Genomic DNA, 24,119 nt, shown 5'->3' on the forward strand with positions numbered 1-24,119 from the left:
CGTTCCTGGGATCTGGGAGACATTCGCCCAATTTAGGAGATAGTGGGAACACTACTGGTCTTCAGAACAGTGGCTTGGGGGTTTGAATCCCAACCAGTTTATGCATCCATACTCAGGGTAGGCCCACATGCTCCCGAAGCCTACTTTGGAATGTGAGTGAGAGACACATAACTGGAGAATTATGCTGTTACAAAAGTCAAAAATTCAGGTGACTCAGGTGGTATTTACACTTTCATTTATAAACTCATGTAGAGTAAAACGCAGCAACTTTGTGAGTGGTTGACAAAAAGAAAGAGGATAAAGAGAGAGATTTTTTTATTCATGGATATTTGCTGAGCAATGACTGTAATTTTCATTCAGAGGTTCTGTAAATGTGGAGTTGAAGCACAATCCTCGGATCGGATGTGAATGGCTTCACTGAAAAGAGGTTTTTCTCTAAAACTACGTGTCTGCGTCAGTCTGAATTTATATGTGACTGTTCAGACTGAGGTCACGTTCAAAAGATAAGATGTGTCTGATTGAGGGCCACAGATGAGCATCAGTTTGAAAACTGAACAAATCAGACTTTGCCGTGGCTTCGGTGTTATGAAAAGAATAGATGCGAGTAATAAACAGGAGAGATTAGTGCCATTTTTGCCTGCAGTGATAACACGGCCTAATTAGAGCGAACATAGTTCCTGTTGTTTTTCAGGTTCACTGCAGAGCCAAAAAAAGGCCTAAAAGTTGCATTGAAAAGGCTGAACACCTAACACTAATTTAAGTTTTAGATTTTCCCAGCTCAGTGTAACTGAACAGTTTGCTATGAGTAGAACAGCAGTTTTCTTGCATGTGGTTAGAAAGCAGTGATATTACTCAGCGGCAGCTCAGAGATCAGACACACTGCGGATAAGTAGTGGGATTCACGCATTCGCAGAGGGCCTCTGGGCTGCTCCCAGCACACACTGTTTCAGATGAATGCATCAAGACGTTTCTCCGGTGTCTCTTCATTATGCGCCTGACAATTCTCTTACGGTTCTCTGTGTCAACACTTGGGTCTGTGCGTGTAATGTCTCCTGTTTGTGGGAAAGAGGCTGCGTATAAACGCATTGTTTTAGTGTCTCTACTCTAATAGATGAAGGAGAAAAAATGAGATGTCTCATGTCTCTTATGATGATTTACTTTTAAAAGTACTTGTACTTCAGTATTTTCTCATTAGATATAACCTTAACTTCATAACTTCTTAGTGTATAAGTGTATGACATATACATATAATCCAAAGATTTACTGTAAGGTTTTCTGCTTTTTTCCCAGTGAGACTGGTTTTGTGAGAACTAGACACAAACAGGGAGATACCCAGAGACCCAGCTAGTTTTGGGAAGCACATGAAAAAATAAGCAGATGAATAGATGGGCACAAAGACAGTGAGGTTGGTGAGGCCCTTCATGGGGGACTTCTGCTTGTCTTTGCCATCTTCCAGGGCAGTGGAAAAAGTTGGCTTCATGCACAGCTGCTTCACAAACAGCTCAGCGGAGAGCCTGGAGAATCTGCTCTGTGTCTGGTGTTGCATCTCCATCTTTATTTTCCCTGATTGCACTCTCCTCTCACCTGCACAGCCTTCCCCCAGGCCTTGTTCCACCTTCACTGCTCTTCCCGTCTGTCCAATTATCGGGGAATCAAAAGTTGTGTACTTTCACACAGTTATGTGCTAGGCCTGTTTCTTGGAGCCAGCCAAGCTAGCTGATCCTCCCTTTCTCCCAGTCTTTATGCTTTGTTAAGCTAATTGACTGCTGGCTTTCTCTTCATATTTAGAGCACAGACACAGGGTTTCTGCCAGTTGCAAGCCCATCGGCATGCCGGGCCTAAGTTTGGCATTCCGCTTTTATAGATACGACAACAACTTGAAGTGAAGATCTAAGGTTATATGATTTTATAACTTAATACCATCTAACTTCAATTCAGTTGATACATGTGTTCTTTTGCAGTGCCACTCTTACTCACAAAGCCATCAATGCTCAGATACTCAGGCAGACTATTCGACTGGCTTAAGAGGGAGCATTTTTCAAAAGGAAAATGGCCCTACTTCACTTTACCATTATTTTTATTTTGCCAGAGAAGGATCAGGCTCTGGATCCTCAAGTCTTCAAATCCTTTGTTGGCACTGCGTGATTAGTGATTTTTGTATACGTTTTTTTAAGTGCGAAATGTCTAGGATAGAATTTCAATGTGGCTTCAGGACTGAGAAGACTGTCCTTATACTGTCGAAACTGGTGGGATCTATCAGTGTTGGAATAGCCCCTGAGAAACCGAATGATTTATGTGCCTGCTAAGCGTGGGTCCTGGTTCAAGGCCGAGCCTATCTGCTCATCACTATAAACAGCGTGCTCCCTGGGTGTCGTGCTGGAATACAAATGCGTGAATTTAGATGTGACCCCTGGCTCACCTGCATCTCAGCCAATTCTAATGAGAAATCTCTCTCTGTGTACCTGCTGTGAGAGGGAGAGTAAAGGAATGAGTGCGTATGAAACATAGAGGCACACTGAAATAGCAAGCGATTCAGACTTTTATTTATGGCTGTATATTGGAATATTTTTTGCTGTTACTATGTTACTATTTTGATTGTATTCATTTTAAATGAGCACATTAATAGACATTGCTATAAACATGGAGTAAACCAGAGACATGGATTTTATTAGGGATAGGATAACATTATTTTAGTTTGTGGTGCTTTTTTAACACGTCGGTCCAAAATCTTCCATAGGTCTTCAAAATAGGTTAGCTAGTGACTCAGAAGGCTATTAATCACATCATTTTATACTCTTTACAGTTTCAGTGACCTCTTTTGATGGGAGCGTTGCCATTCTGAAGGAGACTCCTCCCAGCAGGAAAGAAATATTTCTTCATGTGATAAAATCGATTGCTCAGAATGAGCTGATGTATTTCCAGCTCTGTTGTATTACGGGTCAAGGATACGGGTTTTGCCTTTAATTGTTTTACATATGTGATAGGCATGGATGCCCATGTGAGCTATATTTACTTGGTGAAGTGGTATAATGTCAATACATTAATTTGGTCTGGTAAAACACCAGCTATTCAACTGGAGACATCCATAGAAAACATGTGGAAACCCTTAAATCAAGCCTGATATGGACATTGAAAAACACAATTTTCTGGTTACAGATAGTTTAGCTTTACATTGTATCATTGACACATCACAAAATTCTGTTGGGCTGAGTACTGAAAACCATCATCTTCACTTGAAATAGTTTGTGAATCACGTTAAATATTCTGTAATTTTATCCTACACTTTATTCAGCCGTGTTTGGCTGTAGCTGCTTGTGTAATCACACCATTTAATGCTGAATAACTTTACCTTCATTAGCTGAGGGTGAAAATGAATATGCAAAGAATATTTTCTTGTGTTTATGTACTGAGAAAAGTACTGTTTTTAGAGAAACCCCCCCTGAAATTGCTATAATAACCCAACTCATGAATAACTGTGTTTGAAGCGCGCTGTTTAATGTAAACGTGACGACCAGTAAAATCCTCTTATTTGTTTTTCGTGTGTTGACAGAGGAGGTGGGTGAGGTGTTTCCTGTAGAGATACTGTACTGTATCATTATGTGTTAGGTTGGTAATTCATTATTCTGTCATGTTAAGCCTTGGAGGCCCAAAAAAAATCCCCCGAAAAAACGAAAACACCTCTGGGCGGCTTCCCCAGAAGCAAGTGACACACGCTTTGTCCTACAGCAGTGTTTGACCTCACAGCCTCATCCTTTTTCCTCTACCTGCACTGAGTGATAGATGCAGCCAGATAAACGCCACAGGCTCCACCAAAGCCTCACACAGCCATTATCCAACACTCAGCAGACACTTCTCATGCATTAGCGACCGGTCTCATCCCGTCAAAGGCAGACGCAGGACAGAGGCTGTTAGCGGAAGCTTGCGGACTGTTAGTGTTAAATGGGAGCAGTGTTTCCTCCGGAATCACCGGTTGACAAATGAGGGCTGATGGAGCAGTTCTTGTCGGAGGCCATTATTTTTGATGGGACCAGATGATCTGTAAGGATGGAGCACTGTTTGTCTGAGCTGCGGCGCCTTCTGGGCAAAATATCAGACCCACTCGAAACCACTCAGACTCTTCAAATGATGGATGTAAAAGGGAAAATTGCTAAGCTGTAACACCAAGAATTTTTTTGTTGAGTCTCTGGCGTATTGTCACGACTCAGCATCAGCTGCACATCCAAGGAAAGTTGTGAAGAACATAAAGAGACTCCCTTTATGAGAAGGGTAAGTCTTTCATTATTGTCATTAATACTCATTAGCTAACGTTTCAGTCATCCAGACCCATGAGACAGATAGAAGCATGTTCACACTAAGCCTCGGTAAGGCACCAAGAGTCCTGATCAGTCACTCAACCTCTGGGGGGTTTATTTTCATTGTATTCTTTAATCTTCAAACTCACTCTTTACTTTCACCAAATCCAATGCTTCAGTTAAAATTAGGTCATCCAATTTTACTGACAAAAAAATAGTTCCATCAGCTTAAGGGAGATGTTATCGCTCTCCCTGTTATTTCACTTTTGGTAAAATAAAACATACACAAGTTCTCGGCCTCAGAGCTTAATTAGATCAAATTCCATCTGAAATCCTTGGATGGGAAATTCAGACTGAAAATTCCCAGCATCTCTGCCTTCATTTCAAAGAAATGTTGGAGGAGTTTGCACAGGGATATCTTTGATGAATTGTTCACTTCCCCTGGAGGCGAGTTTAGCATATGAAAACCTGACTACAGAAACAGAGTGCCCATACATTTTGCCAAAGTAAGCAAAGCTCATTCAGACTCGACCCAAAGTGAATGTTTGGATCAGTGTTGCAGACACACTGCTGTCACATTAAGCAGCACTTCTATATGCGCTGCGGTGTATTTTGGGGAATAATGTGAGTTGTGTGGGTTGGTTAATGGTACTGTTTTTTGTTTTTCACTGAGTGTAAATAAGAGGAAAAAGTATATGACTGGGAAAGTTGAAAATAGGATCGGGGTAATGAGTTGACTCATAATTATTCTGCCTTCTGACAGCTAGAGAACCAAAGTTTTATATTCAGTTTAATGTTCAAGTCTTTTTTTCCCCTCTGTCTTGAACAATGTTTGGTAGAGTATAAAAGAAGGACTACAACTAAAAATAGTAATAAATTAAAATGGAAACAGTTGAAAGTTTAATAGTAAAAGCAAAATAAAGTAATCAGAAAGATGATTATAGAACTCTATGTAACGACTAAGTACACCCCATGATTCAGTCGGGATTCAGTAGGTGGCAGGACCTTTAGCAGCAATAATATGAAGTAATCCATTTTTGTAAGACTTCATCAGTGTCTCACATTATTGTGGAAGAATTTTGGCCTAGTCTTCTTTCTTTGTGCACAGGTCTCTGAAATGCCACCATAGCATTTCAGTCAATTTGAGGTCTGGATTTTTCAGTGAAGCTTTTTCTGTTGTAGATGCGCTGCTGTGCTTGGGATCATTGCCCCGTTGCATGGCCCAGTTTGGGCCTAGCTTTAGCTGTCACAGCTGGCCTCATGTTTAACTCTAAAAACTTTGGTGCACAGAGGAGTTCATGGGCAGTGACTCCAAGGTGCAGAGGCCCTGTGATTGTACCTGTCCAGTGGTATGAGATGTTTGTGCTAGTATGCTCTGTTTTCTTTTTGCCATTGTGCATTATAGTCAAACATCTGGTCTTGTTTGTGCAAAAGCAATTGTTGCAGAAGTCTTGTGGTTTGTTCAGGTGCAACTTTGCAAACTTCAGCTGTGCTGCCAAGTTTTGCATTTTTTAGAGAAAAGAAGCTTTCTTCTGGACGCAACCTGTCCAAACAAGCCATATTTGTTCACTCTTTTTCTAATGATACTGTCATAAACGTTAACATTGAACATGCTTACCCTCTTAATTCCTAAGGAAGCAGTGGGTATATTTACTTTTTCACACAACTGCGTGTTCAGTCTTTTGAACTGATTAAAGTTTTGGTACTGTACGAATTGCTTTAGTCATTTATTGATCTGAAATGTGAATATATAATTTTTTTTTTAAACTTTTTTATTTAACTCACAGATCATTTGATTCAGTTCTGTTTTTCTGAGCTGGTTCAGCACAAGAGGAAGGGTAACCTCCTAATAGTGTCTTTTAATAAGAAAAGACCATGATTTGATTTTCTCACACTTTGAAAGGACCATTGTTTGTGTCCTCTGTGTCTGAAATTGGATGGTGAGTCCTTTTGGAGAGCAGCGGAGGGGAAATGATTTGTATTCACCTGCCGTATCTGAAAGGGGCTGAGGAGGGGCTGGGAGAGAGAGAGTGAGCGAGTTACATAGTGCTTTCTTTATATGATAATGGATTGCGCTGACATTCACACACATTGTTGTGCGGCGTGTCAGTTAATACTCTTAACTCGCGGGATGAATGGCAAATTTTAAACAGATGCCGTTAAAGTACTGTCTCGCACTGGCACAGGTGACAGATTTATGTATAATGTGTCTTTTTTGTGAAAAAACCACCAACATGGCACCTTTATGCACGTGCAACATATTTGTCACGTCATCATTCACTCCTGCAAATGAATTCCTTTTCTGATTTTCTTTTTTTTTCTCTCGGTTTTTTTATGTAACCCCACTCTCTTTTATTGGCCCAGCTGGGCAACTAGATTCTTGTGTCAGCTGCACAAAAGAAACAAAGTGAAGCTGGGGACAGGCAGTAATGAGCAACTCCTCTTACAGTGTTACATATAGACCTGCTGCAGTGTTTGGAAGCCTTATGGAGACAATGGATGGTTTTGAGAGGTCTGGAGCTCTCTGAAGCCCTTCTTTGATTGAGTTTCCTGGCTCTAGGCTCCAGCGTTGAGGATGATTGTGGAGTGGGATCTGTAGGTCCAGGAAGGGGAGGACGGTGGGGGCCTGAGGACCCTCCTCTGTGCTGACCTTTTACAAACAGGTGGGGTGGAGTGGAAGGGGCTGACAGTGGAGGAGGAGAAGGAAGGAAAAGCGGGAGAGGCCTATTGTGGCGCTCTGTGAATGTAGAGGTGGCACTCAATAACAACACTCACTGCCTCCTTCCACCTGCTGCAGATTTTCTCACAGCTTACTTTTCCCACTTTTAAACTAAATATTCTGGTAAAACACAGTGATAACATATTGTTCCAGCAGAGAGCCAGTGTTCACACTTTGTTTGCCAGCAGAACTTTCTCTTTATTTGCATTGCTGGCAGCAAGCTCTAGGGATGCTGTGATTGTCAGTTTGTTGTGACGGTAGGTACACTTGGCTTGGAGATGGCCACGGTTTCCTCCAAGGATAAATGTGAGTGACTTTGGCGATTTCCCTGACTACTTTTTGTATCACAAATACAATTTTGTAGAAAAAAGCCCCAGAAGGACAAAAAAACATGCAACAAATATTTTTACTACAGTGCTGAACACTTGAGGAGATAATAACAAAAAAGAACTTTATTTTTCTGGTGTTTTTGAGTTCTCTCATTATCTTAATGATCTTTAAATATTACAACTTTCACCACACTTTTACTGAGCCTTAACAGATCTAGATATTTCCCAAACTGTTCTACTGGGATTTTCTGACACAGCCATCTCTAGGGTTTACAGAGAATGTGCTGAAAATTATATAATAATACGTTAGTCATGCCTGAATTCAGAGGAGAATGGAGAGACCTCATCAAGCTGACAGGAAGGCAAAAGTAACTCAAATAAACCACTTATTACAACTAAGGTATACAGGAGTGCACAAAGGTCAAACCTTGAAGCAAAGTGGCTACAGCAGCAGAAGACCACACCAATCCCCATGAGTATCATTGTAGAGAAAGATGGCAGTATCATGATGCAGATGTTTTTATTCAGGTTTGCGATCTTGGTTTCATAATTGTTACATCCCTATTACTCAATAGGCACTACTATGTTAAATCTTAAAGTACAGCTATACTGTAAGCAATACTGTAAGCAATGTTAGCAAGCTAATAGCATGCTAACATTGTGCTAACATTTAGCTTAGAGCTCACCTCAGAAGTTCCACTAAAATAACTTATTTCAGTAAATTATATGTGTATTTCTGTTTACAAGCATTCTCTTAAGGATTTTACATGAATAAAAAACTACTTTATTTCTTCCTTTATAGCTCTGTGAATCAATATAAGCCTGCTGTTTATTTTAATTATGTGCAGAGAAATGGCCACAGGATACAGATTGTATTCAATAAGACTCAGCCTTACCGCCTCTGTCCACCTGCTCCTTTCTCACTTTTGAATTACATGTTCTGGTAACACGCAGCGGTAACAGATTGTTCCAGCTCACAGTCAGTGTTCACGCTTTGTTATCTGATGTTGCCGGCAGATTTTACTGGAGTGAATGGTACCCGCACAAAGTGCAGACAGCTCCAAATGACCAATCGCTCCCTGCCTGCCTACATACTGTATCAGCACAATTCAAATTCCAGCAGAAGAGCGTTCATTATACAGTCATGCTTTTCTAGAAAGCCCTGGTTGCAACTGTTGACTCACAGCAATCATATATAAACACTGTTTCTTTGTGCTACCATGGCTGACTTAGCCCGCTGGAATTCATTTGCTACATCAGAGCTTTTGTGAGTCAGAGGTGATCATTTCCTGCACACAGACTCTCTTTATGGCACCCCTAAGCTTAATGTAAACTTCTCATATTGGCACCATCTTGAGAGACCCTTCACACGTGTAGTAAGCCATCCGGTGTGGACATAGTGGCAAACTGAGATTCTAATCACATCTCTTTTGTTGAGCTCCGAGGAGGCTGAGACTGGTTTTTTTGGACCAAACAGATGTCAAATGTGCAGGTTTTCTCTAAGGTTACTTTTGGGATGATAAATGGGCCCGGGCCTTTTTCTCCTGTTTTCTTTTTTCGTCTGTATTTGATGAGAGAATTGACTTTTTGTTGGCATGGAAATCTAAAAGTATTGAGGGGATTGCCATGGATACAGAACGCCCTTTTGGAGTACAGACAGTCCCTATATTTAGCTTGAAACCATTTTACTATCTTTGCTGAGATTTAAATTGCTTAACTCCTAAAGCACTATTTGAGTTTACAAATGCACAGATATTTCTATCTGCTGGCTCACAGGATTTATTCCCAGACGAGATTGGGTTTTGTTGTTTACTTTTTTTGTTCAAACCTGCCGTGTCTCTGTGGCTGAAGTTTGTCTTGTGGTGTTGTATGAGGATTTTAACAGTTCCTTTAGCTATTCAGGAAGCAGGTCGGCATGCATTCCTCCCACTCCTCTTGCATTTGCTCATGACAATGAACGTCTGCTCAGCATATGAATGGCTTCACCCATAACGCTCTCATGTGGTAGGGCAGGCATACTCGAGCTCCGTGCTTTGCACTGCTCCGGTGTTTATCTGCCCCCTTCTGCACAAGCAGAAATGTTTTGGGATTATGAATCATACATAAGTAATTATAGTGTAGTGATCAGCTATTGCATAAAGGTCAAGTTCAGATACACATTTGCTCATTCAGTCTTGTGCTGCTTTGCCACCTGTTTTCAATTTATCTATGCTTTTTAAAAGTGGCACCAGTAATTATTTCAGATGTCATAAATAGACTTTTAAGTCCAACCTTACTGGGGTTTTTTTTAAGAATAATTAGTTTTTACTAGATTGTAAAGCAGTGAAAAGATTGAAAGACCTCTAATTTCCCACCAGTACTTTTCCTAAGGAGAGGGATTTATACACAAACCTCAAGAACGAGAGACCTAATTGAGGAAACGCAGCCATAATGTGAAGACATGACTTAGCAACTAAATGTATAAATATGAGAAATATGTATTTTTATTGCACTTGGATTCCTTATCGATGATGTATTTGTTATCAGTGATATCCCTAATTCTAATTCTAGCCCCAGGCAATCAGAATATGCAATTTTGTTTTTCTCCCAAGTCTTGGCAATCAGGGATCAAAGAAAAATAATGATTGTAACGCAAATCATTTCCTCCTGCCAAAAAAAAAGGAAAGAAAAGAGAGTTTTGCCTTTTCCTAAAATATAGGGCCAGGGTAAGGTTAGGGTTATCATCTCTGATAACTTAGACCTCCAAGGCGTTAAGAGCACCATCCTATCTAGTGGTGCTGCTTCCATCTGCATGTTAAAGAGGCGGTCTTCCTCAGAAGTGCCGGCGCCGTCTCTGATTAGCATTTAGGCAGAGGGAACAGCGAGCGAATCCTGAAGTGTTTTTGGCATGTATGGCGAGCAAGCTTAGTGAATGTCAATGTGTGGCGCTCTGAAAGAAGGTAAACTAGACAAATTGCCGGACATGTTGCATTAGCAGCAGATGCCAATTAGAATTAAGACTTGTTTTATGTCGATAGCCAGGGGAGTTTCAAAAACAAAGCCTTGTAACTTTGAAGGCCTACCCCCAGAGATGTAATCGAGCTTTTCCATGAAGTGTGACGACTTGCCTAAAACAGTTTTTCAAAAAGCGAGAACTCATGACGTAGTAGACAAAACATAAAAGTCAAACTATCTGACTGACTTATTTGATTTTGATCTGAAAAATCCAAGAGCCTACACATCCCATAATTACACCCCATGCACATTTTTTTTTCTTTGAGTGATTTTCTGCCTGGTGCAAAGTCAGTCGAGTTCACATCATATAAAGTGGTTAATATTACTAATGAAAATACTGAAGCCTATTTACTTTTGTGTTTGGGAGGCCTATGCATCAAAACCACTACAGCTCTGGCCAGAGAGCTGAGTTTAAATAGCATCTTTACAGTGAATCAGATGATTGAAGATCTTTTATTGTCTTGCATTGTACAGTTTAGATCAAGGGTTCTGGTGTGTTCTTTGGGCTATGGGGTCTCGCTGAACAACAGGACCCCAATTCATATGTTAACCACACCAATTATTTGCATACGCTGCCTCATTTACAAAAGCTAATGAGAAGATTATGGGAAACATACACTGAAGCCGGCCCATGGAATGTGTGTTGTGGTCCTGTGGCTGCTAATAAGAGGCCCGTGAGAGGTATTAGTCAAAGCCACTGAACATTCAACCTCATGTATCATTGCTGTAAATTGTATCACCGCTTACCCCTGTTTAGCACATTAGCTGTGATTCCACATCTTAAAGAGATAAAGGATTAAACTGTATTATTATATTATATTATATTATATTATATTGTATTATATTATATTATATTATATTATATTATATTATATTATATTATATTATATTATATTATATTATATTATAATGTAATATATTATATTATAAATCTACAGTGATGTTTTTAGCTAAACTGTAATAACCTTACTATTTGTTTAACTTCTTTGACCTCAACTTTGAGATCCATGGAAGACACACACACACACACACATACTCCTGATGTCTAATAGCACAGAGGAATACATGCAGCCCAAGGCATGAATAGCAGGCACCGAGAGCACCCGGCAATCTCAGAAAAATAAACGCTTCCAACCGAATCAGTTTCCTCATCACCTCCTTCCTGAGCGTGGAGTCATTCTCATCATAATACCCCTCCACCCCCATCCATTCAGGCATCTGTGGGGGATCCCTGCTGCTCCATTAAGGCCATACCGAGGCTCACAAACCCCTGATTGCATGAGCCATCAATAGCACTGATTATGGAAGTTAATTAGGGTGCTTGGTGCAGGAGAAAGGCTTGTTTTTCATCATAGATGTTAAAAGTGTACAGTTCTGATGCAATAGCTGTGATTCTGTCAGGGTTGCAGTGTTGCATCACTAATGTTTGGCACATACAATGGCAAGATCTGTGCAAGTGATGAGCATATGAGGCATATAGCGTTATCCGCTGCTGTGAGGGGAATTCAACTGGGATTTTTCCATACTGACTGCAATTCATTTACACTGCGGTCTACTTCCATTGTCAGTCCTCGTGCCCCTGTCACCTCTATCTGTGTGCTCAGACACGTCCTGACCCTCACATTCTGTTGACAGCCTCTGTGAATGTGCTTTATCCTGGGTGTGTATGTGCTGTTGCATGTGCTACGTCCCTGACATGTGCACAAAACCAATTAGTTTTGGGATGGTGAAGTAGCTGGGTATGGGAAAATGACAATGGAGTAACTGAAGAGGCTGGATGAATGAGAGGCAGACAGCTCAATGCAGCTTTTACAGAGCAGAGTGTTGACAAAATGAAAAGCAAGACGTGAGCGAAGGTGGTCTTATGTAGTCGGAGACAGTAATTAACATTGCAGCCTTTCACTTTGCTGACATTAATTTTTACTGAACTTAGCTTGTTCGGTATTTAAACGCTAGCTTTGCTCATTAATTTTTTTTCCAGCAATCAGATAACAAAGCTGGTCATTTGTAAACCACATGTTTATTTGTGTTGGCTTTTCTTTGTAACCATTTCAGGCACGATTTTCAACAACTTTAACCTTATATTAAGCTGAAAATGTCTGGCTGAGTAAAACACTTCCAAAAAAACTTGCTTTTCCATATTTGATGTTCACTTGTGATTGAATGTAAATGTTTCAAGAGATGCAAGAAATGCACAGAAAACCCATAAAACAATAACTTCAAAGTATTTTGAAAAAATTCAAAATATTAATATTACTTCATCACAAATAGTTTAAGATGCCACAAGCAACAAATGTACCAAATGTCCGCAGGATTATTATTCGAGTCCTCGTCCTCTTAGCTCACTGATACGTATCTTTCAGTGTTTTTGTTTTACACCCTGCAGCTTTGTTTTTGGTTTACTGTGGCAGCTGTCATGGTGTTCAGATGATGGACTCTGTCTGCAAGGAGAGAGCTGAGACTGAAATATGTTTTCAGTGCTGCTTGTTTGTCTGCAGGCCTATTTGCATCAAAAAACTACCTTTCTGAATTCAGTGAAACTTGATGGATAAGGTGAAGCACAGGCAAGGGAACAATGGAAAATATGGCATTGACCTCAGATGGGCTCTCCCACTTGTCTCTTGTTTTTTAGATGCAGCTGGCAGCAGTTGTGAACAAGCACTTGTCAAATCTACAAGTTTAAAGACATGGTTCACTCCCAAATCTAATTTGGTGTTATTTTTCAATCTAAATCATTTTCATGTAGGTTGCCAGATTTTTGAGATATTGGCTGTAGAAATGTCAGCTTTCTTTTGAATAGAATGGAATAAATTGGCACTTGCCTTGTAGTTCTCAAAGTGCCACTTTGAAAAACTCACCAGAAATATATTTGGTTCTGAAATCACCAAACATTGGTATCGGCTGTAAAAACGATGTCATCACGAGGTAGTGCCACGAATAGTTATCACATTTCAAAGTGAGACACCAGCTTAGTTTTCACCATTCTCCTCAGCTTTATATGAAAAAGAGTGAAAATCCTCTCTGGAAGTGCTCTTACCAATCTGTTGTGTTTTTGTCTAAGAGACAGTTTCCTGTTCGATATTATCAGCCATCTGACGGCTTTTGGCACAGCACTCCAAATGTGACTGGGGTTTTATCTGAGCTCCAGCAAGAGAGATATGTTGACTTTGGGCTTCCATCTTCTGTCAGCACAGGATGCATAGGACGGTCCAGCAATAGAGAAAGATATTTTGCGATTAAAGTTCACCTTGAATAATTGTATATTGAAATAAAAAATTGGTTTTGAACTCTAGTTTCTTTTTTTTTTTCAAGATGCAGGCCCAGCTTGCATTATGCTCAAAATATACCGAACGACATGGAGTTTCCACCGTCACTCAACTGTTAGACGGATATGAGGTTTGGCCTCATATCACTGCAACTCACAGGGGTGACTGTAGCAAACAGACATATACTGTACACACATACAAGTAAACACAGGCCCACACGTGTACAGTGTGAACAAAGGAAACACGCTGGCTGGCTGGAGCTGAGCTGCTACACCTCATTAAATTGGGAAATGAATCTAGGATGAATCCCTGGCTCCATTCCAGATAAGAATCTCAAAGCTTATTGGGGATTCACCATAAAATGTATAATTAACACATTTATTCTGTTGCTGTCACACTCTGGCCATTTTTACTTCACCCTTTTTTTTCACTCTCAGTTCAGGCTGTAATTTATGATTTTAAAAAAAATACAAAAGTTATGATGGTGACATTAATGCCTTTAACAAAAAGGAATTGGTGCTGGAAAATCACTGCACTGCAACACCTTACTAATAATTCTGAATGGATTTTGCATAAACAGCATGTGATTGTAAATTTCCAGCAGAAGCTGAAGATAAATACTGAAGGAAAGGGAATGCACAGTTTCAGCACCGATGCCCGCAGCCTGCAAATTGGCTTGATGAAATGACCCTCTGGATCTTTTCATGTCAAATCCCAAGCCAGAGCTGCCTGAGGTGTCCACAGCAGTGTGATTGGCTGCCCTGGGCGAATAATACAGGCCTTCCCAGGAGAGGTGTAGTTGAAGCTGGGGGCAGTAGACATTAGCCTTGGTCTCTTCCCATGCTACTAGACACCGGCTCTGAGGATGGTTCTGAATCATGACTTTAGGGCAGCACTAACAAATACCTCAGTTCCCCTAGGAAGACCAGGTCTTACTGCATGGCTGTCTAGCCTCTGGTACCAGACACAGCTTTTACAACCTCATCTGCAGCCCTGACCTGCCCCACGCCCTAAACAGGCGCGCAGTACGCATGTGTAGCTCCAGCTTCAGAGTACTCCACGTGATTTTTTCATTCTGAATTTGTTAGTGTGCTTATGCGATAATGTAGCAAATTAATCTGCCTGAGCTCTAAATTAAGCTGTGACATTTTTATTAGTGTGCCAGTGGATGAAGAAGCAAGATGAAAACAGGTCAGACTGCAGTTATTAAAACACAGAAATTGACTCCTCCTAAGTTCATTTTCTTCATTTTTTTTGACTCGACAGCACTGAATTATGCAGATTAATATGAATTCAAATGAGCAGTCAGTTTAACCTCTTGCTTTTTTAGATTTCTCTGAAGTTTGAGCCACATTCTGATCTTTTATAACTTTAACATTATATTCTATTATCTTTTGCCTGGATTAAGGTGTAATGTGGTAGCTGCGAGCTACATTGCCACTTGTCCGGCAACAAGTGAACATTTATGTTCTGTGGTTTTGTGATGTGACTAAATTTTGCTTTGCTTTCTACTCAGACACAGTCCATTCAACGCTTGTGTTGTGATCAATGACTGTAGAACAATGCCTGCAGTCATTGGTTGTGATGGAGACACAATTCACAATTCAATTCACAATCAGTACCACACTTTGCCCAAGCAAGGAAAACATACGTCACCTCAGCTTAACCTGAAATCTTGTTGAACTTGTACCAACTGTCCTCGACAAACAGAGATGTCACACATATTTATTTCTGTCTCGTCACGTATGACATTCCCATTACAGCAGTCTCATGAAAGAATGATGGTTCGCTCTCTGAAATCTGACCTCATTTCAGATCACTTTGCTGCTGGCTCAGCCGGTCAGTCAATCACATTGATAAAGCTCAGAGTGAAATGGAAAGTAAAGTGAGTGTCCCCTTGTCTTGTCCCTTGGCATATCATCTGCCAGCTGATGTGATCGATACAGCAGAGAAGCCTAATGGCATCATGGCCGCGCCTGTGATTAGCTCTGCAAAATGAACCCATGTGGGCCCCGTCGGTCCCTATCGGAATGCACTAGATCAAAAAGATAGCTTCCAGCAAATTGCAGTGGATGGTAACTAACATCAATCTGTGGCTAGAGCTATGATGTGTCTCTCACTCATTCTCTCTTTCTTTAACTCAAAACCACATAATAGAACAAAACTCATTATATGACTGATAGGTGCAGTAACTGCATGTGCTATTCAGCCCAGTGGTCTCTGTCCTTGCTTATGTCTCTAAAAGCCTCTTTCCTTCTTTTGTTCTTCTCTTGTCTCTACCTGCAGTTGTGAAAGTGCACGTGTCCTCAGAGACGGTGCGTCACTGAATTTGGGGGCAGACCTTTGCGTCACACGTGATCATGGAGTGGAGGAGGATGGATGTAGGCCTGCTTGTGCTGTTCCTGGTACACCTCGCCACTGCACTGGAGGTCCCACTAGACCGTAAGACAACAAATCACACACCTCTGACAGCTGTAAACAAAGTGATCGCACGGTGTCAGGGTTACTTTGCATTTAGTTACAAGTCACCCGGCCTATTTGTTGATCAACCATTTTGATAATGAAGTACATAAAAGCTGAATTTGTTTTGATTTTGGACTGTTTGTCAGACACGTGAAGAGCTGACAAATTTACCAATAATGACTTCCAGGCCCAGTACAGTTTGGCTGATAAAACAAGTTTTACCCTCGTATAACATTGTGTAGCTTTTTCTTCTTTATGTCATAAATATTGTTAACGATTCATTAATTTTGCCTTAAATTTCAGAAAAGTACTAAAACAAGCTATTTTTAATTTCTGAATCTAAAAATTGGCAAACAAAAATATGAAACACATCCATTTGAAAGTAGAAAATATTTGTTGTTCATGTGAAAATTGGCTATTAAATAATTATTTTGGAGAGTCAAATAACTATTTTAGCTCTAGTCTAGTCTAGCCTTTATTGTATGCATCTGTGTAGTTTCATCAGTGTACTTTATATATTTACCAGTTACTGGTGTGACTGCATTTTATCCATGTAAATGTAGTGTTGTTTATATATTAACCATTTTTACATACTAATTTTGACTGATGGAGACTGACTTTTAACGTTTCAGCCTGAAGCTTCTGGGGTTTTTTTGTATTTTCTTGACCACTGCGACCAGCATTCCTCAATATAGAGCTAGCCATGCGCGAACCTTGTTACAAGGCAGAGATATTGCAGGAAGATATTTTTCATCACTAATATCTGGTTATTTTTACTGTCACTATTCTTTTCTCTTTCTTCATTGCTGAAGTTCTGGGAGGATGTAAGTCTCAAAGAAACTGACTTTTTGCTTGCGGTTTGTTTTTGGCTATTAAAGATTACATTTTATCTAGCTGCTCATTATGAATTGTTGAATTGCATTTAGGCTGATTTGTTTTATAGGACAATGAGTGTGATTTCGAGTGGCCTTGGCATGTTGCATGCATTGATTTCTGTGTTTCTTTGTTTGCTGTTTTTGTTCTGTGTGTTTCTGCGATGGTAGAGTATTTTCCATGAAGCAATACTGCAAACAGCATGAGTCCTTATATCATTTGTTTTGTCATAGTCCATTACTTATCTCCGCAGCACTGACAGGAATACATTAGGCATCGGCTCATTGCAATAAAAGGAAATGTACCTGAGCTTTCTGCCTACCTTTCTACATTCTGAGAGCTTTTTTCAGTTTGTCAGCAAACAGCTGTGTGGTTTTATTCAGTATGCTAAGTCTGCATGTTATTGGTAATCACTGCTGGTGTGGTCAATGCAGCAGCAGGAAAGAAAATAAAAGAGGCCTACTTATGCAGTAAAGGTCCTGATTAAATATCGCCCATTTTCTGGTCGTCTTTAGTGCCGCAGCCGCCGACCATCACTTACCAGTCCCCTAAAGATTACATTGTCGACCCACGAGAGAACATTATAATCCACTGTGAGGCGAAGGGAAAACCACATCCCAGGTAGGAATCTGTGAATTTCTTTTAAATGGAAAAAAATATAAATTCCTCAGGTGTGGATTCAGGCACCACCTGTCACAAATGTGTAAAATGTTTTCAGCAGGTTTTCTAAACAATGCCTGAATAGTTCTGTTTTACTCCTACACATTCAGGCCTTGACACACGTTTTTGAATGCTTTGAATGAATGTAACATATAATTAGCTGTCATCAAGATAACATACATGCACGTACATTTGTGGTCTTATTCCACCAAGAACTCTTATAGATAAAATTCACCTCTCAGCCCTTAACCTTTACTTTACCCCAGCTTAACAAGTTTATTATGTAACCATCCAGCATATTTTTGAAGATTAAAGCTCGGCAAATATAGAAAAATATATAGAAAAAAATCTATAGAAAAATCTGAACACATCAAATCTTTTAAAAATATTGTTTAAAGAACACGATTAGAAACATTTACAGTAAAAATTCAGGTGCAATGAGATAGCCAAATAGGTAAAACAGATTTTCTTAATGTGTTATTTTTTATATGAATTACCAGATTTGATCACTTGAAAATTACCTGCATTCTTGTGAGAATGATCTTCTTTTTCCTTAGTTTCTCCTGGACAAGAAATGGGACCCACTTTGACGTCGAGAATGATCGCAATGTGGACATGAAGCCAGACTCTGGGACTCTGGTGGTGGATATCAGCAGAGAGAGGGTTGAACACTATGAGGGGGTGTACCAGTGCACAGCACGAAACAAACACGGAACCGCTGTTTCCCACAATATAGTGGTTAGACAGTCCAGTGAGTGCAGCCTGCTGTATCGCTTCTTTAAAATCACTTCTCTCTCTTCTTTCATTGTCTTATGTGCATCTCATGTAAAAAAAAATCACCTCCTTTCTTCTCTTTTTCTAATGATTAAGTTGCAATTTCCATCTTAAGAGCACTCCTGGAAGGTAAAAGTCATTTGTAGAAAGGTGCATGTTTTATTTTGTGGGACACGACGGTAGATATAGGTGATTGAACCTTTGTAATCTCCCCACTTCCATATTTTTATCCACGATCATTCCCCTCATCTTGCCACATCGTCATGCAAGCTCCAGTCTGTTAGTGACCCATATTCTATGCCAAATTATGATTTGATCGTGATATTCTCCAACCGATATAGGATCCCCCCTGTGGTCAAAGGAGAAAATCAAGCCAATCGTGGTGCAGGAGGGCGTGTCTTTGGTGTTGCCGTGTCGCCCCCCTGCTGGCCTACCCCCTCCAATCATATTCTGGATGGACAACAGTGAGCAACTTGATCTCCTATGTTTCTTTGTGGTAACATGATGTTTCTGCTGTATAAGATTAAGAATTACGGTGATTTTCTTTTTCAATTTCCTGTTCCCTCTTACAACCAATCATACTTGCTGTATTTCATTTTGCAATCTAGGCTGTTGGAAATGTGGAAATTGTAATATATTTTTTCTGCTGTCACATTTATTGGTTTCTTTTCATTCCTTAAAATTTATCACATGAAAAATACTGAATGGCAACAAACTCATCTTCAGCCTGATGAACTGCATATCAGAATGTGAATATTTGTGATTAGATGCATAAAGACCTGATTATGTAGGAAATGTAGACCCATAAGCGTAATGCAGCTGCATCTATAACCTGTACTCTCCCAAACACTTTCCTGTATAATGTTAATGTGACGCTGTACATTTCAGACTTTCAGAAGCTCCCTCAGAGCAAGAGGGTGTCTCAGTCATTGAACGGTGACCTGTACTTCTCCAATATTCGCCGAGAGGACACCCGGAACGACTATATTTGCTACGCCCGCTTCCCCCACACGCAAACCATCCAGCAGAAACAGCCCATCACTGTCAGGGTCCTTAACCGTAAGTCTGACACCGTGTGCGATGCATAGACATGGGCACTGAAATCTACTCAAGTCTTCATTATAACCTTTAAGAGAGTGGCAGCGTTTGTAATGTGTGTGCGGTTGATTTTACGGTAGTTTGTGCAGGCATGACGGCGTAGGAGGAAAACAGTATTTCTTAACTATGATGCCGTCCTTGGAGACGCCAGCGGTCGCTGCCGCACTGAAAAGGCATATTGTCAGGGCTCTCGTGGTTATCTGCCAAACAGACGTTCAGTATTACTTCTGTAATATGTTCTGTATACACATTCTCCACCAACAACAAAGGCTTCTCTCATCTCAGCTACAAGACGGCAGGCTGTCTCCACTAAAGTAGATTCTTATGGCAATCATTCTTCATCGCAGAGTTTTTTCTGTCATGTGAATTTTTGTTCTTCAGTCATGTTAAGTTGTCCAAGCTTTTGTGTTTTTCTTTGCTTTGATGAGTTCAACTTGTGAAATGGCGTGTGTCCTTTTTTTTGTCTTTTTTTTCTGTTGTGTTGCAGTGGATGAAATCAATGACACAATGGCAGCTTTTTACAATGACACTGATTTATTTAGTGGTGAGTTATGGCACCCCCTAGTGTTTAACCCCCAACTTAGAGCTCCGCACTAGCTCTTACCCACTAACACTAATCCTTCAACCCATCAACCCTGAGATTGTCTGCAATGTTACTGATTGTTTTTAAGGGGTAGGATCTGGCACCCTCTAGTGATTAATCCAAACATGGAGCTGGGGATTATGTCTTACCTACTAACTTCTACCCCTAGAACCTGGAAAGTCTTTGTCAACCTGTAACTCTTCCTCGATCTATCCAATTAGATCCCTCTTTCTTAACCATGTAGTTCTTCTCATGAATTTTCTAAAATTAGAGCTGCCTGCTCTTTTCCCTAAACTGGATGGATTCCTTGGGATACTTGGGAAAAAACATCACGTATTAATTCAAACACATATAAAATTTATTCTGGATGGTCAGTTAACTAATTAACTCCTTGTAGTAAAAATATGTATGTTAAAATTCTACTTTTCTTTCTCCAATCTTAATACCTAAGGATTTCCAAGCTTGTAGTTTACTCTCTTACATATACCTTTCTTCACATTTCATTTCTCCTTAACATTTTTTGTCCTTGTCTAGTGGCTACACATGTTGGCTAAATTGAAACATGCAAAAACCTTGATTCTCATCAAATTAAAACACTCACTCTGGATTTCATTTTCTTAGTTATGGAGATTACTTTGTTACAAGTTAAATTGCCGGTTTAATGGCAAAAAGCAGTTCTCTGTGTGCTGTTTATTAAGTTAATTTATTCATTTATTTTATACCAAACACAGTACAATGCATTAAAAAGAAGTTAAAGTCTGAATTATGACAATTAGTCTGTGATAAAGTGACATCATGTACCTATATAGCAGACCAATATATGTTTCAGTTTTCCAATTTGTGTGGTGATGGGAGGGTAGTAATACTAAAGGAGCTGATTTGCCCTCAATCTTGCAGACGAGGTGCTCATTTCTTTGCTTTTATAATCGTTTTCATCACTCATATAATTCTGTGTGTGTGTAACTATAGAGGCACCAGTGGATGACAGAAGACCAACCTTCCTCATCCCATCTGGCTCATCCAGCTCCAAGATGGTGTTGAGAGGTGATAAACTGGAGATGGAATGCATTGCCGAAGGATTGTAAGACAAAGAATCTGCTGTTATTTCATGAACTCATTGCATTCATAAGTCATGTATTTAATGAGCGTCCACCTGCCATCATCAGTCTGTCTGTCTGCACTCTCTCTTTGTCAATCTAGGCCCACCCCTCACATCTCTTGGACCAAAATAAGTGGTGATCTGCCTTCCAAACGTACCTCCTTCCTGAACTACAACAAGACCCTTCACATCGAGGACGTGTCAGCATCAGATGAAGGAGATTACCGCTGCACAGCGAAGAACCAGCTCGGCTTGGTGCACCACACCATCCACGTCACGGTCAAAGGTGTGCTTGATGAAATGCTCAGCTCCCATCAGACTCTGCGCTGCTTGGAAGCTCAGTCGCTGCTTCTCTCTACCGCTTTATTTTCTCCCTCTTCCTTATAATTGATTTATTCACAGACGCTAACAGGGCAGTGGGTTTAGTGATTAATTGTCCAGCCTGTTTCTGTACCCTGTGCTGCTTGCAGCTGCTCCATATTGGATCGATGTCCCTCCCAAGAACCTTGTCCTAGCTCCAGGGGAGAGCGGCAGGCTGTCCTGCTTGGCCAGTGGCACACCCAAACCCACCATCACCTGGGCTATGAATGGCATCTCCATAGAGAGTAAGTGCAGCCTCTTTTTTTTCAAACTCTCTCAGCTTTCATAATAGATGATTTCCTTTTTCATGGGAAGCAGGTATTATTAAAATTGAAATAGTAGATGCCTTCCCTTGGGTGGGTATTGATTCATATTTCCGCGAGTTATTATACAAATTCCGAGTTATGATACCACCTTTTTCAAACATCATTATAAGGGTGATTATGAGTTTCAAAAAGCTCTTTATATACATATATATATATATATTTTTTTTTTTGAAAAACCCTTTAGCGACACTTTTTGGGGGTATTTTTCTTAAAGCATATTTCCCAGAACTGTCAAACTAATGGCTAATCATGCTTATGAAAGAGTGATTGACAACTCAAAAATCAGTTAATGTATCCACACACACATATATATATAAACAGATATTTACAGTATCTTATAATCCCTTTTGTACATTAACAGATTCACCCAAGGATCTGAGCAGAAAGGTGGAGGATGACACCATAATCTTCACTGATGTACAGCCTGGATCCAGCGCTGTGTACCAGTGTAATATCTCTAATGAGTACGGTTACCTCCTGTCCAACGCCTTTGTCAATGTCCTCTGTGAGTTCACGACGCACTATCCCTTTGCATTTGAATGCCATTTTCCATTTATATCGATTCCTGGAAGGCAATAATGGCAATAATGCTTCATTGCAGCCGAGCCACCCAGAGTGCTGACACCACCCAATAAAGTCTACCAGATCATCAAGAACCACCAGGCCTTGTTAGACTGCTCTTCCTTTGGATCACCTATGCCAAAAATTACATGGTGAATGAACGAACGACTAACAGAGGAAAATTGTGTTGTGTTTCTTTTACTAACTGAAAAACAACGGACTTTGTGCTTTAGGTTTAAAGACACTCGGTCCAGCATCCTGCAGGAAGACCCTTACATTCTTCATGACAACGGGACGTTAGAGATTCGCATAGCTCAAGCACAACACAATGGCAAATACACATGTGTTGCCACAAACAGTCTTGGGATTTATGAGAATCATGTCTACCTGGAGGTCAAAGGTAAGAATGCGCCTCTCTGAATTTTTATTCGTTTGGCTAATAATTTTAACAAGTTTTTAATAACAGGCCCCAAAATTATACTAAATAAAACTCTTGATATGCATTTGTATAACATGTACTCACTTGACACATTAGACACTTTACACTTTATTATACACCTTTCTAGTGCTGGGTTACACCTTCTTTTTGCCTTTACAGTTACCTTAATTCTTTTTGGTATAAATTCAACATAGTTAAATAGTTAACTTGTAACTATTTACAAGTTACTGTAAATAGTTTGAATGATACTCAGTTGGTCTTAAGGGGCCCGAAGTATGCCAAGAAGTAAAGTAAGTAAGTAAAGTAATTAAGTAATAAAATAGACAATATAAACAATACAAAGGGTTAAATATAAAAAAAAAGTGTTGATCAACAGAAGGCTTGTTTAAACAGAAAAGTTTTTAACTGCTTTTTAAAGGATTCCACGTCCCCCACAACATTACTTCATCACCAACAGCCTGAACTGCTGATAAAAAGCATCAGACCTGGCAACATTTTTTTAAACGTCTATTCTCCAGTTTTAGAGAACCTGTGCAATTTGTTTCCTGGTCTGCTATCTGTTTGATTGTCAATTCAGCAATGCTCCTCTGCATACGTTGGTTGTAACAAGTGGTTATCAAGAAGGAATTTTCATTTCTTTTTTTTCTTTGCACCAATTTCTGTGAATCTTAGGTGACTGTATGCTAAGATCTCAGTAGATTAAAATACTCAGTGTAGCCCATCTGGCAGCAACAACCATGTTATGTTCAAAGTCACTTGAATCACCTTTCTTAATAATAATAATGATAATAATAATAATGGATTGGATTGGATTTCATATAGCGCTTTTCAAGGCACCCAAAGCGCTTTACAATGCCACTATTCATTCACTCTCACATTCACACACTGGTGGAGGCAAGCTACTGTTGTAGCCACAGCTGCTCTGGGGCAGACTGACAGAGGCGAGGCTGCCATATCGCGCCATCGGCCCCTCTGGCCAACACCAGTAGGCGGTAGGGTAAAGTGTCTTGCCCAAGGACACAACGACCAGGACAGAGAGCCCGAGGATCGAACCGGCGACCTTCACTAATTCTGATGCTCAGTTCACCATACCTACATGTCTAAATGCAAAGAGTTGCTGTAATGCGATTGGCTATTAGATATTTGCGTCAACAAGCAGTTGAACAGGTGTACTTAAAAAAGTGGCCAGTGAGTGTAGCCTAAGAAGTTGTTTAAGTGTATTAAATTAGTTATTTATTTATTTTTAACTGCTTGTATATTTGACTGTTTTTCTGTTTCTTTAA

General features: G+C 40.1%; 1 protein-coding gene across 16 annotated transcripts in view; it reads left to right on the forward strand.

The window, feature by feature from the left end:
• LOC116332652 (neuronal cell adhesion molecule-like) overlaps positions 1-24,119 on the forward strand; it is a 74,318-nt gene that overhangs the window by 33,129 nt on the left and 17,070 nt on the right. For 10 of the 16 annotated variants that reach the window (XM_031755677.2, XM_039614618.1, XM_039614623.1 and 7 more), the window contains exons 3-15: positions 15,887-16,042; positions 16,876-16,887; positions 17,452-17,557; positions 18,154-18,347; positions 18,712-18,834; positions 19,259-19,429; positions 19,956-20,012; positions 21,021-21,132; positions 21,252-21,436; positions 21,621-21,755; positions 22,198-22,341; positions 22,438-22,549; positions 22,631-22,797. In XM_031755677.2, coding sequence (XP_031611537.1) covers positions 15,961-16,042; positions 16,876-16,887; positions 17,452-17,557; positions 18,154-18,347; positions 18,712-18,834; positions 19,259-19,429; positions 19,956-20,012; positions 21,021-21,132; positions 21,252-21,436; positions 21,621-21,755; positions 22,198-22,341; positions 22,438-22,549; positions 22,631-22,797 — 1,600 coding nt within the window. In that variant the 5' untranslated portion in view covers positions 15,887-15,960. The remainder of the gene's footprint in view (positions 1-15,886; positions 16,043-16,875; positions 16,888-17,451; positions 17,558-18,153; positions 18,348-18,711; positions 18,835-19,258; positions 19,430-19,955; positions 20,013-21,020; positions 21,133-21,251; positions 21,437-21,620; positions 21,756-22,197; positions 22,342-22,437; positions 22,550-22,630; positions 22,798-24,119) is intronic. The other 6 variants (XM_039614614.1, XM_039614624.1, XM_039614616.1 and 3 more) reach the window with 3 other exon arrangements.

Source organism: Oreochromis aureus, linkage group 7, assembly GCF_013358895.1.
Source record: "Oreochromis aureus strain Israel breed Guangdong linkage group 7, ZZ_aureus, whole genome shotgun sequence".
NCBI classification, from domain to species: domain Eukaryota; kingdom Metazoa; phylum Chordata; class Actinopteri; order Cichliformes; family Cichlidae; genus Oreochromis; species Oreochromis aureus.